This window comes from Trachemys scripta, chromosome 3, assembly GCF_013100865.1.
Source record: "Trachemys scripta elegans isolate TJP31775 chromosome 3, CAS_Tse_1.0, whole genome shotgun sequence".
Lineage (NCBI taxonomy): Eukaryota > Metazoa > Chordata > Testudines > Emydidae > Trachemys > Trachemys scripta.
In genome coordinates this window covers 52,482,179-52,498,329 of record NC_048300.1, presented here as the reverse complement: position 1 = coordinate 52,498,329, position 16,151 = coordinate 52,482,179, and the positions used below count along the sequence as shown (strand labels likewise).

At 47.0% G+C, this 16,151-nt stretch overlaps 1 protein-coding gene across 1 annotated transcript in view; it reads right to left on the bottom strand.

The window, feature by feature from the left end:
- GALNT14 (polypeptide N-acetylgalactosaminyltransferase 14) overlaps positions 1–15,008 on the bottom strand; it is a 191,483-nt gene extending 176,475 nt beyond the window's left edge. The window contains exon 1 of the mRNA XM_034764736.1: positions 14,793–15,008. Within this exon, the coding sequence (XP_034620627.1) occupies positions 14,793–14,918 (126 nt within the window). The 5' untranslated portion in view covers positions 14,919–15,008. The remainder of the gene's footprint in view (positions 1–14,792) is intronic.
- Positions 15,009–16,151: the final 1,143 nt, after the last annotated feature.

Below are 16,151 nucleotides of genomic sequence, written 5' to 3'. Positions count from 1 at the left end.
TTAGTGGCACAGTCTTTTATTGCCTTCAATTGAATAAGCTGCCTAAGAAAGTAGCAGCCCCACTGCCATAGTCTGTTACCCACAGCTGAGCAGCTGACATGGAGGTACATCTCCTCTTGTCTAATGAGTCCAGATACAGACCCAGTGTAGGGCTATCTTCATTAGTCTGGAGACAGACAGTCTTAGGGTCTGTCTACATTACAATCAGGAGGTGTGATTGCAGCATGTGTAGACATACCCAAACCAGTCTTGATCTAGCTAGCTCAAATTACAATGGCAGTGCAGCCGCATGCGAGCTGCCAGAGTACAGACCCAGTGGCCCAGGCAGCTTGTACTCGTTTGACTAACAGTAGCTAGCCACCTTAGCTAGAGCAAAGCTCTCTCAGGTCTGTCTACATGCTGCTAGCATACCTCCCCATTGCTGTGAAGACATACCCTGAAACAGCCATTCTGGGAAGAGCAAACAGTCCATCAGCTCAGTGGCATATTGACTCTGGAACTTATGATGCCAATTGGAATTTCAACATTTTAAGCAGCCTCGTGGACAACAGTTCACAGAAATATTAGATGATTAAGAGACCTTGTGTGAGATATGCCACCCAGATCACAGCTTGATCCAAGAATCAGAAAACCTACTGTATACGTTGTTAATGCCACCACCATAGATTATTTGTCCTGAAATAAGTTATCCTTTGTTTACATTCTGCCCTTCCACTAGATTGGTCAGCTTCACTTATTGTTTCAGAATAATATGCTACAGCTGCAAGTGTAGTGCTGGCAGAGTGTGCATCCCCTCCTAGTGGCTGACCTAGTAGTGGATAATAGCCCACAATTGCTACTAGCTAATAGAGTAATTCCTTTCATTTAAGTGATAGAGATTTGTGCTTTGGTGTTGAAGGTCCTGGTTTCAAGTCCTACTGATGACCCATGTGGGAACTCATTAGACAAGCCATGAAAAAAGTCAAACTAAGTAGCCTGGTTTGGAAAGGCCAGAAGAAAGGGAGAAATAGATTATGAAGAGCTGGGACCTAAAGTGTTCCTCAACAGCTAACAATGATGGAGATAGTATCTGTGCTGTGCCCCACCTTGAAGGGACTCGCCCACCTCTTGTGACTTACATTCACAGCTTGGGGTCATGTCTGATCCTTGGTTGCTTCTGGCTATTCAGATCACAGCAGTGGCCAAGAGTAATTCCCAACCATCATCTGCTTATAGCAAGGAGAATGGAATCCATTTTCTCAGATGGGAGACCTCAGCAGAGTGATCTGTGCATTGGTTTCCTCTAGACCGGTTCACTGTACCACGCTCTGTCTAGGGCTGCATTCTCACGCCACTTGGAAACAGCAAATGAGACTGCCTGGTTACTTGGCCACACTTCTGCAAGGAGCACTTTACACCTGGGCTGAAGTGGCTCCACTGGCTTCCTAGTTAGTTACTGGGTGCAACTCAAGATGGTATGTGTGACCTAGGAAACCCTATATCAGAGTTTGGGACATGCATATCTTAGAGACCTGCTTTTCTTCTTGAGCTTTAACCCAGCAGGCATTATGAGCCTGGATGCTCAAGCAAGGTAGGAGACTCAATGGAGAGCTCTCAACTGCCACCCAACCAAACAGCGCTCGAGCTGGCTTTCAGGGCACATTGTAAGATCCCTTGATCCAGGCTTAAGGGACCCTGCACTGCAAACTTTGCTCAGGTGAGTAGGCTTTACACACATGCACAGTCCTAGAGAAGTCAATAGGAGTACTCCCGTGAGTAAGAACTACTCACATGAGCAGGGCTGACGGGATCAGGCCCAGCCCGAGGGGAGGGGCTAAACAGGCGAGCAGGCAGGTACTGCAGGAAGGTCACTGATTCCGCTTTGGATTGCTCTGAGAGACGTTTTTTAAATACTGACTTGTGCATGTGCTTGGAATCTAATGATAAGTGTCTGGAACACAGCAAAATACATGTAAACAGACAGGCAATCAGCAATCACACGAGCCCCATTGGGAGGGAGACGGCTGCCGTCTCCATTCTTAACCAATGGAATTGGACAGAAGTCAGATGTAAAACATTCTCAGCTACATCCCATTCATCTCCCATAGCAAAGGCAGTTTAGTGGCATCACCGCACATGCACTTTGACAATGCTGTTCAGAAGAGACCTTATAAATCCCTTTATAAATTAATGAGGGGACAGATTCACAACCGATGGAATTCAGCACAGCTCCACTAAAGGCAATGGAACAAGGCCAATTTATACCAGCTGAGGATCTGGCCCAGGGTCTCTTTCGCAGCTGATCTTCCTGTTACATTGACTCCCGCAGCGGCTTTGGAACCAAGAAGAGGAAGAGGGAGAGAAAAATCAATTTAATTGCAGCTTAGTAAGCAAATGTGCTAAGTGTTGCTGGCAAAATGTGAGCACTTTATTGTGAGGGGAGGGGGGAATGGCTCTTTTCATTGCATGGGAAAGTGGGGTGATGACAAATCTACCAGGCTGTCATCTGGTTTTCACCCCTTCCCCTTCTTTAAACAGGAGGAAGCCTCCAAGAGGCACACAGTTAGTGGTAGATATTTTGTGCTTGTACTATTCCATTTAATAGTCAATCCACTGCACCCTTTGTTGTTATCCGACACGTAATTACCCTTTCATGCAAAGCGTCTCTCTTTAGCAGATCCCAGTTTTGCTTTCTCCGCAGATACATCCCAGTGATTGGTTTTATTGCACCAAATGCTGGGCTGTCCTCGTGGAAGGGGAATGGCTCTAACAACATTTCTCTTGCACAGCTGCAGCACGTTGCCTGTGCATTTTTTATTATTTCTCCCATGTTTTCTTTTCCATCCGCACAGAGACTCGAGCTAAGAAAAAGTACCAAATTGGCATCCTCCAGGGGCGTGTGCGCTGCCAACCCTAATACCATCTGCAGAGCTTGCGTATAAAGCAACATGCGTGCTCCCAGGGACTGTGTTTTAAAAAGAGCTTGTTCAGTCGTGTGCAAAATACCGCACCCGCCACGGGGATTACGACATCGAGCTGAGAGGTAGCACCACTTCTAGGGGCTGATCCTGCTCCGCTGAAGTCACTTCAAAACTCCCATTGATCTCAGTGGGCCAGGCTCAGCCCCTGAATGACTAAAGGGCTGACTGTAATGGGGCTGCTCACAGGTCTTGGTGCTAGAGGAAAGCAGGGCTCTTCGCTCCGGAGCTGAAATCCAACACTCATTACAGCCAGTGCCTTCTGCCAAGCTTTGTGGTTCTTTGGTCACAAAAGCTGCCCAGGCAGCTCCTTCCAAACAGCTGTCCTATATCTGGAAAGTTGTCATTCCCTTATTTATATCCTGAGTAAACAACGTGCGTCCTTCCCAAAGAACAACAACGCTGCACCAAGTACACCTTTGTATAAAAAAATCTACTCAGCTTATCAGGATAGAACAATGATGTACCAAATACATTGTATATACTTCACTGTATGGTGCTGTTATGCAGAACAACACTGCTCCAGGTATTAGACCTAAAATTTGTATACATACCTGTGCCTTATCCATGCATATTTACCCGGGTATTGGCCTGTAAATATCACTATAAAGCACTGAGAATTTTTTTTAATGGTTCAATAGACTGTACCTTATATTTTCTGCAAAAAGATCTTATTCCTGTGACAAATTACTGTGGTAGGGGAGGAAAACAGGGACTTCAGTTAATGGTGATCACCCTCACTCTTCGATATGGAAACTGGTGTGAAGATCTTCCCACAGAGATGATGCTTATGAAAGGCATGAAGCCACTGCACCAAATTACAACATATACATTATATATGTAGGCACCCTCCAGACATGCAGATAGATACAGTTGTGTCCCAAAGGGTTTATAAGCTGAAAGCAATTTGGGGACAGATTTTCAGAAGAGCTCACTCAGCAGGCTGGGTTCTTCAGAGCTCTTAGGGCAATCTGGTCATAAGGGTCACAATGGGAGCTGCTGAGCAGCAAGCACTTTAGACAGATTTGGGGCCTAAGTGAGAGCTGAGCCCCAGTTGCGCGTGCTGAGCACTTGAAAAACTGGCCCTAAGGTCCTTGGAATAAAACGAACAGTCACTTCTCCTGCCACCTCCGAGATGGAACAGAGCAGCTGTTTAGCTGCACACAGCATTGCCGTGCAATAGTGTAGGCCAAGAAATGGAGAGTACTATTTCCACCTGGAACTTGAGGGGGAAGTTTAGGTAGGCGGGATGCAGTTCTGGGAATTTTACCAGGATACCAGGGTTGCAAAGATGCCAGGAGATTTTGCAGGACAGCACCCCCAGTACTCGGGTCAGATACAAGGCTCAGCACTGAATCAAAGAGGACAATGCCTCCTACTAAACTGCCACCAGCACTTCCTGCAGCATCTAGGTCAGTGGTGCTCACTGCATCCCTCATGGCTCTAAATCAGGGACGTCCAAGGCCAACTGTGTTAAGAAGAAAATCTATATTTGATTATGAACCGAATGTGTGTTCCCTGAGCTTCACCCTGTGATTTTTTAGCTGACATGTCTGCATCCCTCTGAGGAGGAAGTAGAGGGCCCTGCCTCCCTAGCTACCTCCGAGAGCTTCCTCTGCTGCTCTAGTAGGAGCCAAGCCAGGAGTGCTTCCAGCACCAGCTGCAGCTGCTCACCAGCCCCCCTGCTGGCCCCCTTCTGCATGGCTGGGGAAGGAGAAGAGTAGCTCTTGCTGCGCTATCAGCCGCTGGAATATGGAAGTCCCAAGAAGATGAGAATAGGAGCTCTCCTAGTTCTGCTAGAGCTTAGGGGAATGCCTGACAAAGGTCCTCTCCCCAACACAGCCACTCGGGTTACCCTAGAAAAGAAGAAGCTGAGAACCAACACCAGACAGATGAAAGGGAGCAGAAACCATCTGCAACTCCACTCCCAGTGTTTCTCACAGCATTGGGGAGTCCTTAGCAGGCACAGAGCCAGCACCTACACATCTCTCTCTCTCCACAGCCCCTCGTGCAAAGGTAGAGAGGCAGGAGCATGTTGCATTAGGACTATCCCCGGTTGGCATATGACCCCTAATGGACTGTTGCCAGCTGGCACAGGTTACAGCAACCCCTGAAATATCAGCATTCTGGCTGCGTAGCACAAAGAGAGCAGAACAGGCCAGACACTGCCCCACAGTGCTGATTGTAACCACCTGACCTTTCTGAAAGAACATTTGGCCCTCAGACTGGCCACTACCGATCCAGGTGTTTCAGGAAGGTCTCCCATCCACATACTGCTCTAGTTCAGAGCTACTTAGATTAGGAATTCTGACAGGATTAACCCAGAAGAGCAGACAACTGCATAGCCCTGAAGGAATAAAGATAAAAAGAAACACGGGAGGAAGTGACATAAATCTAACCCTCCTGCCACTGAATATATAGAAGTTCTTTTAAATAGTTCAACTGCCTTCTTCCTAATGATCAGAACCATATCTTCAGAGTATCTCTACCAGGGTCCTGACAAGGGCAGTCAGGACCAAAAGTCAGAGCAGGGTCAAACCTAAGGCTGAGAGTAGCAGGGAAGCTTGCAGTCAAGTTCCAAGCCAGGGTCAATAGCAAGGATCAGAGTATGAGTCAGGTTTCAGGTTCCGGGGCTGGAGGCAAGGTCCAAACTGAGCTGAGGTCAAAGCCAGGAGTTCAGGATCAAGAATAGTCATGGTAGTTACAGCAGCTTCACACTGTTGCCTGGACCCTTCTTGGAACGACCCTTAGGTTTGTATAGGGCAGGGAGCCAATCAGGAGCCATGAGGCTTCTGCCTGTCAGACCCCTTGAGGTGGACTTCCCATGGTCTGTGTCCACAGAAGCTAATGGGTAGTGAGACACAAATTACCATAGTTACAGCCATTGCTGGGTGGCCGCCTGGAGGTGTTCATTAGCAGCTCTGTAGGTCTGTGTTTGAGATTCAGTGGGCCTTCCAATCTCAGTCCAAGAGTGAATGGCTTTGAATTTTCTTGGCAGTGTTGGGACTTCTCAAAATCTTTGTACATTCTCTCAGAGAAGGAAGAAAATTTTCTTCTCCTTCCTCTAAAATGTCAAACAAAAGGTTTTAACCGCATCCAAGATTTATTGGGCTTCTTCTGAGTAAACAGCCAGCAATTTTTTACCTTTTTAAATTTTTTCTTGTTTTGCAAGTACAAAGCAATGGAAGGTTCCTGGATGCCCTGATGCTCATCACTTCATAAAGCAAACAGGCTTTGTTCAATCAATATTTATGCCCCTATCACTCACAGCTGCCCCATGAAACTGTAATGGAATGGAATGGGGGTAAATTCATTCATTGTAATTACCAGTGGAAAATTAACAAGGTTTTCATTTACTGACTATTGTTTTTCAGATATCTCAGAGAGACCGCTCATGTGCAGTCAATAGATTAATTAAACAATACAGATAATATAAGCCTGACACCATTTGTCCATGACAGTTTTATTATTCTTATAGCCAGCTGAGTTTTGCCTGACCACTTGGATTGCTAAATTCTGATGGAACTTTGTGTCCTGCTCAGTGTTCAACAAAGACACAATTGTTAGCAACCCGGGTGGATACTGTGAAGGAAAACTATTTTCAAAGCCTAGCTACAATTAGGAAAATGACTGAGAAAACAGCTCCTTCTTATTCAGCAGGTCTGCTCCTTGGCTCTGCCTAAGTCACACGAACACAAAAATGAGTGTGTTGTTTTTTATCACTGTTAGACATGCAGTTGAAATACAGGTATGGGAGTGCAAACTAGATTCGATTCTGGCTCACGCATCACCAGTTTGTTAGTGTTCTAGCTAGTCCTGCCTTTACTCCTGGACATTTCAGGAAGGGCATTCATTGACAAGTGTCATTATAGGTCCCATCCTGTGATCATCAAAGTCAGTGCCAAATCCCCCACTGGCTTCAACGGGCACAGGATCAAGCCCTCTATTATGTTAAATTGGCAGGCTAGTGTTCATGTTGGAATAGGCAGTTCAGTTAATTAATGTGTTAAGATCTTAATTTTGGCAGTGTACATTGTTGTTTTAATCTATGTTAAACACCTCCAGGAGACCTGTGCTGTAAAACCTGGAGAAATTAAAGGAAGAAAGATTATCAGCTGAACTCTGGATGCAGAATCTTTCCAGCTGGTGCTGATGCAGAAAGAATGCAATGTGCTATTCAGATCCCAAATGCAGAACTGGCAACCGCTTTTCTGACTATGGGCCCAACCTTGCAGGGTGCAGAGCAAGGGTGCTGGAACCTTTGTAGAAGTGTGTGTGGGGAGGTGCACAGCACTCTCCCCCGCCCCAATTGCTTCCAGAAGGAATTGTGGATCCTCCACAGCTTATAGGATGCTCTGATCACTTCACAGGATCAGCTCCCCACACACACTGCATTTTAACATTAACCATTCCCTTTTGTTGAACAAACTATATCTACAATAATAGTAACAGGACATGTCATGTCATATATTTTGTGGTTTATTTTTCTATACTCTCCAGTGTTTGTAACTCCTCCTTGGAAACTTGAAAATAACATTTGTTTCTCCGGGAGGTTTTTAATTCCATGTTTCTTACCATAACATTAACAAGGCCTTGTTATTTTTGATAGTTGGAGAGTCTTCTGGAATGCCCAGATGTCTCCTTCCTTCACGGTTCAGCCCCACTCATAAAGGTCCTGGTCTCCTCCAGAATCCATCAGCTATGCTTCATCCATACACCAGCAGGAGTAACAGGGGGCTTCTTTCCCTTTTAAAGCCCTCCCAAGCCTTGCCTGCCCCAGAAAGTGAGAGGCCAACCAAGCTGGAAACCTGACCACTGCCAGCATCAGCACAAGCACTGGGAATTGGGTTTGCCAGCTCAGTGCCACTAAGCAGAGTCCACTGCATGTATTCCTCACAAACCAATCTGGGAATTTACTTGTAATTAATCCAGCATTTCAATTCCTCTCATTATTTCTTAATCTAATTAAGTTATTAATTTCTATGTGGTTTTTTTTAAATGAGAGAAAGACAAAACTCCTGTATAAAACACAGGGAGGCAGTGCTGTCTAGTGGTTAGAACAGGGGCAGGGACTCAGAATTCCTGGATTCTGCTCCAAGCTCTGACACTGACACACTAGGCGATTTTAGGCAAGTCATGGATGACCTGATTTTCCAAGGTGCTGAGCCACTCTCTCTCCCTTGAGTCAATGGGTGCTGGACATGCTTAGCACCTTTGAAGGCCTGAGTTTGCTCCCTCTGGAAAACAGAAGGGGCAGGAGGGATTGACTGGCACTGATTAATGCTTGTGAAGTGCTTGGAGATCCTGAAATGAAAGGCTCTGTAAGTACAGAATATAATCACTGAACCTCAGCTGATCAGAAACACAGAACTGCTGTACAGTTACTCCCCCGTAAACCATCCAGCAGACAGGATTAATTTTACTAATCCCTTGCTTGCTAACTGGCTCACCTGATTAGGTGCCTGCTAGACAGCAGATACTAGAAGACAGTCACACCATTCCAGCGGGGCTCGCCGCACCCACCTTCCTTCACAGCTTGATGGGACTCCAAAAAGAACAGAAGAGAAGCACAAGAACGTTTTCCTTAGCCAGGCAAATAAGATTCAAACTGTCCTTCGCAAATGCAAGTGGCAACAGTAATAACAGCCTGGATGGACTGGGGACTTCATTCCATAACCAGCTAGGCGAGACACCGCTTATGACTTTGAGTGGGACACATTTTTACTTCCGTGCCCCATTGTTACTATGAGGTTATTGCTTAAAATAAAGGCCTCAGCAAGAAGTCCCCTGCTTGAGTAAAGCACTGCTGGCCTTCCTTGGATGGAGGAAATGTTCCATGGCAGCTCCTGAATGTGATAAAGGGCTGGCTTGATGCAGCCATTAGCCAGTGACGCTCTGAATTAGGAAGGAATGAAGAAAGTGACTAGAAGAAAAGTGGGCAAGGCTAGGAAAGAAGCAGAGAGAGGATCAATAAGGTAATAGTTACGTTTACACTGCAGCTTGGACCATGCTTCCCAGGGTGGCTAGACAGATACGCTAGGTCTGCTTGAGCTAGTGCCCTAAAAATACGCATTGTAGCCAGGGGTAGCAAAGGCGGTGCCTCAGACTAGCCACCCAAGTACATACATAGGGACTCCACGGGTTTGTACTCAGGTGACTAGCCCGAGCTGCGGCCCATGCTTCGCCAGCTACGCTGCTATTTTTAGCGCACTAGCTCAATCAGAGCTAGCGCGTGTCTGTTTACCCATACTGGGAAGTCTGGCCCCAGCTGCAGTGTAGATGGAGCCTCAGAGTGTGGTGCAGGGAGATAAAAGTAAGAAGAAAGAGGCGGTGAAACCAGGTAAAATAAAACAAGCATGCTCCTATCCATTCTGCCAATAGAATATCAGCATAGGGAAAGCCTAGCCACTGTGATAATGTCCTGGACTCCCATGTAAGAGACTCAGTTAGATTCCTTAGGCCTAGTGCTCTTCTCACCAGTGTAGATCAGGAATGCTTTGCCATGGAGGTTGATGAATGGAAACACCTCATTTCTCCATTAGGAGTGGCACATCCAGTTTATCCCATTATTTTACAAATGATGTTTCTGCCATTACAATATGAGCTCCTTCTAGGAAGTTGGAGAGGGTAAGGAGGAACTATCTGCATATTTCAAAAGTATTGCTTGCTACTGGGTTAGCAGCTAGCCAGAATCCAAAGTACATAACCTCATGGCCAGAGGATTGTACTGTCCTATGCCCAATCACCTGTTCTCCCTTTATTGCTGCTTCACTGGCTTTGATGCATATATATGAAACCAGATCTGGATCCCTTAAGAGGGGTTAAATGAAGTGACATCATGTTCCTTTTCTCACAACTAGCTCATATTTCATATTACTCAAAAGTAGTTTCCAAAGCCAAAAATGTAATGCACTAAAAAATGAATCTGTACTCTATGAATCTCAGGGGGATGCAACTGTTTTGATGGAAAATTCAGAGGAAATGAAGGAGAGGCAATTTCAGCTGTCAGATTTCTGGAGTTATGGCAACTTGGCAGGTGTAACTTAGAAATTTAGGGCCTGATCCTGTAGTCATGAGGAAATTACCCTTGACTTCAATAGGAACAGGATCAGGCCAGTAACAAGGTTAGCCGTCCAAAGAGCAGGGTAGAACTACATCTGTATGTGTTCTGTGGATATTCAAAGTGGGCTGTAAAATGAAGAATCAATTCTATTGCAACTGGTGTTAGGTAAAAAGGTTCATTTGAAGGAGAATACAGTACATCATGGCTGACAAGTGAGTTTTTATTTTGCAGTTTTGAAGAGTGCATTTTCAATACAAGCCTATTTACCCAAAGGGATAGTTATGGTTAAGAGAGCACTTTCATTCTAAACCTCTGTTTCCAGTGACTTATTACCTTCCCCCACAAAAATGATCTTTGGGCCTGAAATTGCACAAGCTCATTCTCCCATCCTAGATAGGTGAGATTATGGAAAGCCTGAAAAAATCCATTCAGTCATTTTTGTTTGAAAAAAAGCATGAAAAACCAGTGACTTTTGCCACATGAAAACCAATGTATTTTTACCAATTTAAGAATTTTTCAAACAGTGATTTGGATTTAAAGTTCCAGAGTTGGCATATACATAGTCATTTGTGAGGAATAGCTTACACAGACACAGCTCATATAAAAATCATGGGCCAGATGCCAATCTCAGTTACACTGGTGTAAATCTGGAGTGAAGGCCTGATCCAAAGCCCTTTAAGATCCCCGTTAACGTTATTGGCTTTGGATTTCGACCAAGTCACTCTAGATGTACGGTGGTATAATTAAAATCAGAATCTGGTCCCATGTATTTCAAACAGTCAGTTCTTTACCAATGTTAGTACCACCATAGGTTATTAAAATGGAAAGAATTTTGAAAAAGTTCCTGGTTTATGCAGCTTGTGTACTTTTTGCATTTCATGAAGTTTGGACTGTGAAACTAAACTGGTCAGTTTCAGTTTCTGTTTAAAGTAAGTTGCAGGTTGCAGTCTCATGCACTGTACAGTGCTGTTCTTTGGGCTCAGACACTGCAAGGGAATGCTCAAGTCCAACCGGAAACTGCTTTCTCTGGGGTGACCAGATGTCCTGGTTTTATAGGGACAGTCCCGATATTCTTATATAGGCTCCTATTACCCCCCACCCCCGTCCCGATTTTTCACACTTGCTATCTGGTCACCCTAGCTTTCACTGAGACAAAAACCAATTTCATTGAAATATTTATATTCATATTAGGATCCCGCCTTTTTTGTTTAACTACATAAGTGTAGTGATTTAAACCAGTTGATGGCATCTGCGGCTCTGCCACGGACTCACCATGATGGACAAGTCCATTAAATTCTCTCTGTGTACTTCTCTGTCTTTAAAATGGGTATAGTCATGCCTACCTCAGAGGAGGGTTGTGAGGATCATTCACTTATTGTTTATCAAGTGCTTAGAAATCCACAGATGAAAACTGACAGTGTAAACAGCTCTCCTTGTGTGCTACATGTCCCCCTTTGTGCCTGATCCACAGAAGACACAGGTCTGCTATAATACCCTGCTAGGGGACTTGGCCCGGATTCAGCAGCCCATCTTTATTCCACATAAACACATGCCCGAAGTTAAGTATGTGCTAAGTCCCAGTGGGCTTTGCTGAATAGGGGTGGATTTAAGCACATGCTGAAATGCTTTGCTGAATTGGGGCCTTAGCTCATTTCACACTAGAGAGACTCATGCTTTTAGCTCTGGAGCTCCAGTCATTAGTGATGACGACCATTACAAGTGTGCAAAGTTGTATTCATTACTATGCTGAGTGCATCATTTTCTTACCAATTTAGTTATACACCAAGCACAGAGCTATCCAGAGCATTCAATTCAATTACTATTTTAAATTTAGAGTACAAGGTAGTGTGCTCACAGCAAACCAAATAACAAGAAAAGTCTATATACCTCTAACAGGCAAATATTAAACTTGAGACTGATATAGGGGAAAGGGAGTGGATAGAGACATTAAAACTTTTGGCACAGATCGTATAAGCAGAAAACTAGAGCATGATAAAACTATCTAGCCGTGGTAAGGCCTGGTGAGGTCATATTTGGAACACCGAGCGCAGTTACAGTCAGCATATAAAAACAAGTAGCATAGGAATGAAGATGACACAGCAGACAGAAAAAATTATACATGGACTTGAGAATCTTGGTTAGTCAAAAAGATCATAGAAACATAGGCTGGCATTCTGAGAGAATACTTTAATTCCCAAGGCCAACAGAACAGCTAAGGGCTACAAGGCTGAGTACAGTGGTTTCAGACACTGACAAGGTGGCATGAACTTCAGAGAAGGCATCCAACCAATAACAGGAATTGAAGCAAGAATGCAGTTGATCTAATTTACCTCGATTTCAGTAAGGCATTTGATACGGTTCCACATGGGGAATTATTAGCTAAATTGGAAAAGATAGGGATCAATATGAAAACTGAAAGGTGGATAAGGAACTGGTTAAAGGGGAGACTACAATGGGTCATACTGAAAGGTGAACTGTCAGGCTGGAGGGAGGTTACTAGTGGAGTTCCTCAGGGATCGGTTTTGGGACCAATCTTATTTAATCTTTTTATTACTGACCTTGGCACAAAAAGTGGGAATGTGCTAATGACACAAAGCTGGGAGGTATTGCCAATACAGAGAAGGACCGGGATATGATACAGGAAGATCTGGATGACTTTGTAAACTGGAGTAATAGTAACAGGATGAAATTTAATAGTGAAAAGTGCAAGGTCATGCATTTAGGGATTAATAACAAGAATTTTTGTTATAAACTGAGGACGCATCAGTTGGAAGTAACAGAGGAGGAGAAGGACCTCGGAGTATTGGTTGATCACAGGATGACTATGAGCTGCAAATGTGATATGGCCATGAAAAAACCTAATCTGGTCTTGGGATGCATCAGGCGAGGTATTTCCAGTAGCGATAAGGAGGTGTTAGTATCGTTATACAAGGCACTGGGGAGACCTCATCTGGAATACTGTGTGCAGTTCTGGTCTCCCATGTTTAAGAAGGATGAATTCAAACTGGAACAGGTACAGAGAAGGGCTACTAAGATGATCCGAGGAATGGAAAACCTGTCTTATGAAAGGAGACTCAAAGAGCTTGGCTTGTTTAGCTTAACCAAAAGAAGGCTAAGGGGAGATGTGATTGCTCTCCATAATATCAGAGGGATAAATACCAGGGAGGGAGAGGAATTATTTAAGCTCAGTACCAATGTGGACACAAGAACAAATGTATATAAACTGGCCATCAGGAAGTTTAGACTTGAAATTAGATGAAGGTTTCTAACCATCAGAGGAGTGAAGTTCTGGAACAGCCTTCCAAGGGGAGCAGTGTGGGCAAAAGACATATCTGGCTTCAAGACTAAGCTTGATAAATTTATGGAGGGGATGGTATGATGGGATAGCCTAATTTGACAATTAATTAGTCTTTGACTATTAGCGGTAAATATGCCCAATAGCCTGTGATGGGATGTTAGATGGGGTGGGATCTGAGTTACTACAGAGAATTCTTTCCTAGGTGTCTGGCTGGTGAGTCTTGCCCACCTGCTCAGGGTTTAGCTGATCGCCATATTTGGGGTTGGGAAGGAATTTTCCTCCAGGGCAGATTGGCAGAGGCCCTGGTGTTTTTTTTTACTTCCTCTGTAGGGTGGGGCAAGGGTCACTTGCTGGAGGATTCTCGGTACCTTGAAGTCTTTAAACCAGGATTTGAGGACTTCAGTAGTTCAGACATAGGTTAGGGGTTTGATACATGAGTGGGTGGGAGAGATTATGTGGCCTGCGTTGTGCAGGAGGTCAGACTAGACGATCATAATGGTCCCTTCTGACCTTAAAGTCTATGATTCTATGAATGTGGGGCAGGATTCTGATCTGACTCACACACATTGGTATAAATCAGGAGTAATTTCATCGAGAGCAATGAAGTTACACTGATATAAAGCTAGCTGGGGTAAGCAAGAGGAGAATCGGGTCCATCCTGAGCAGACAATACACAGATTAAAAACTCTCAGAGGCAGCAATAGGCGCCACTAATCTGACTCGGAGAAAGGAATTAAGCAAATAGCGAAGACGAGAAAATACTTGCTGTATGTACTTTATACAACTGCAAAACCTCTGGAGAGGGAGCAATCTGGGAGGGGCTTTCTGGCGCCCACCCCGCTCCCAAACATGTCTTACGGGGTCCTTATCTCAGCGTTCACAAATGCCCGAATGCTCAGGTCGGGTCATATCCTGCAGGTTTTACACGGGCAAAAGTCCCGCAGATTGCAAGGAAACCAGCGAGCTAATCTCCAGTCCCATCACAGCAAACGCTGCTTGCCTTTGGGCTATCGCTAGGCTGCCGTACAATCCTGTTCGTTCCTCCAGCCCTACACACATTCAAACCCCTTGGGGGAGCAGGAAGAGATGGTGGCAGGGGCTTAATGGACAAATGTAAGCCACTGGTGATGGTGCTCTCAGTGCATCACGCCCTGGTTTGGTTGCCTTCTCTAAGGGAAGTAAGAACCTAAAGGACTTAACTGTGAAACTGTTGCAAAGAAGTTGGCACCCAGTTCCCCAAGCCTGGCGTACAGCATGAGCACAGGGGCAGGACGGGCACCGAACCAAGCGGTTCTCCCACATGTGACTGTTCCCAAAGCTGCACGTGTGCTCGGGGCATTTCCCCGCGGCCACTTGCTGGGGCTCTAGCCCGCGGGACAGCTGGGCACACCACACTGCTCTTGCAAAGCCCCCTCGCGCCGATCCGGGCTGGACCCCAGCCACCAGTCCCCGAAGAGAAGCGGGTGCTCGTTACCTTTGGCGTCTGCCCTTCGGGTCCTGCCACCTCCAGTCTCCTCCTCGCCCCCAAGAAGAAGAGGAGAGCAGCGATCCACAGGATCCCCAAGAGAGACAAAGCCAGCCGGCGACTCGGCCGTCTCATCGCTCAAAAGTCCCGCCTGGCGGCGAGGCGCGGGGCAGAGGGGCTGGCACCCTCGCGGCGGGCGGGGGGAGCACTACCAGCGGGCTGCTTCCCCTGCGCGGGGCATGGCTGGAGCGGGGGCTGCTCCGAGCCTGGGCGGAGACAGAGAGCGGCGAGCCCCGGGCTGGGCGCTGCGCGGGGCGGGGGAGGAGGAGGTACCGGGGGTGGAGAGGGCTGGGGAGCGGGGAGGGAGAGGCTGGCTCAAAGCGGCAGCGGCTCACCCAGGGAGCTGCGGCGCCAGACAGTGTCAGGCTCCCCGGGAGGCAGGAAGGTGTCGGTGTGTCTCTGACGGTGTCACCCTGGCTGGCAGCCCCCCGGGAGCAGGGGGAGGCGCTGCCGCTGCCAGCCACGGCTCCTTCCCCCAGCGCCGCCGGGATCACACCGGCTCAGCCCTTCGGCTTCCGCGGCCGCTGGGCCGGGCCCTACGACTCGGGGCGAGCGCTCGACTCTGGGGCAAGGCTCCGCTGCGGAGCGGGGCGGGTCCGGGGAGATCGGGGATAGGAAAAGCTCCGAGCCCACCGGCCGCGGGAGCTGCTGGCGAACCGGGCTGCGGGGCAGGGGCCCTGCAACTTTCCAGCACTTCCGAGCTGAGCGGGAAGCCTCCAGGTTTGGCTCAAGTCTCCGGGGCAGGGGCATCCTGCAGCCAGGCAGCCTCTCGCTGCAAGCTTGAGCTGACCGGCTCGTGCCAGGCCGCCCGGCCAGTGCTGTGCACGGCGCTGCTCGCAGCCCACCATGGGAAGGGGGCTACTTCCAGGGGCAGGAGATTTACACTCTGCCCATTACAGTGCGCCCGATTCTCCGCTTCCTGCACCCGGGTAACTCCAGGAAAGGCGGTGGAGCTACCGCCTGCCTGAGGCTGGTGTGCTGAATAAGAGGAGAATCAGGTTGTCTGTGTGCGGGTAGCCTTCTCGTTCATGAGTGATAGCCTGTGGCCACCCTCCTGCCTAGGGTGATTTAGGGTTTTTAAAGGGGGGGGGTATTTCAATGGTGGGGAGGGGGGCGTGTTTCCTTGAAGATTACAGCACTAAAGTCAACAGCTTGTGAGAATCAGAATGTTTCCTAAAAGTTACCAACCTGGAACCAGAGGTTCTTTTACTGAGCGGTCAGTAACAACGTCAGGTGCATAAGTGCGGTGGGCAGGGCAGATCTGCTGTTGTTAAACCACCAGCCCTGGACCCTGGTACCTGCAAGTGA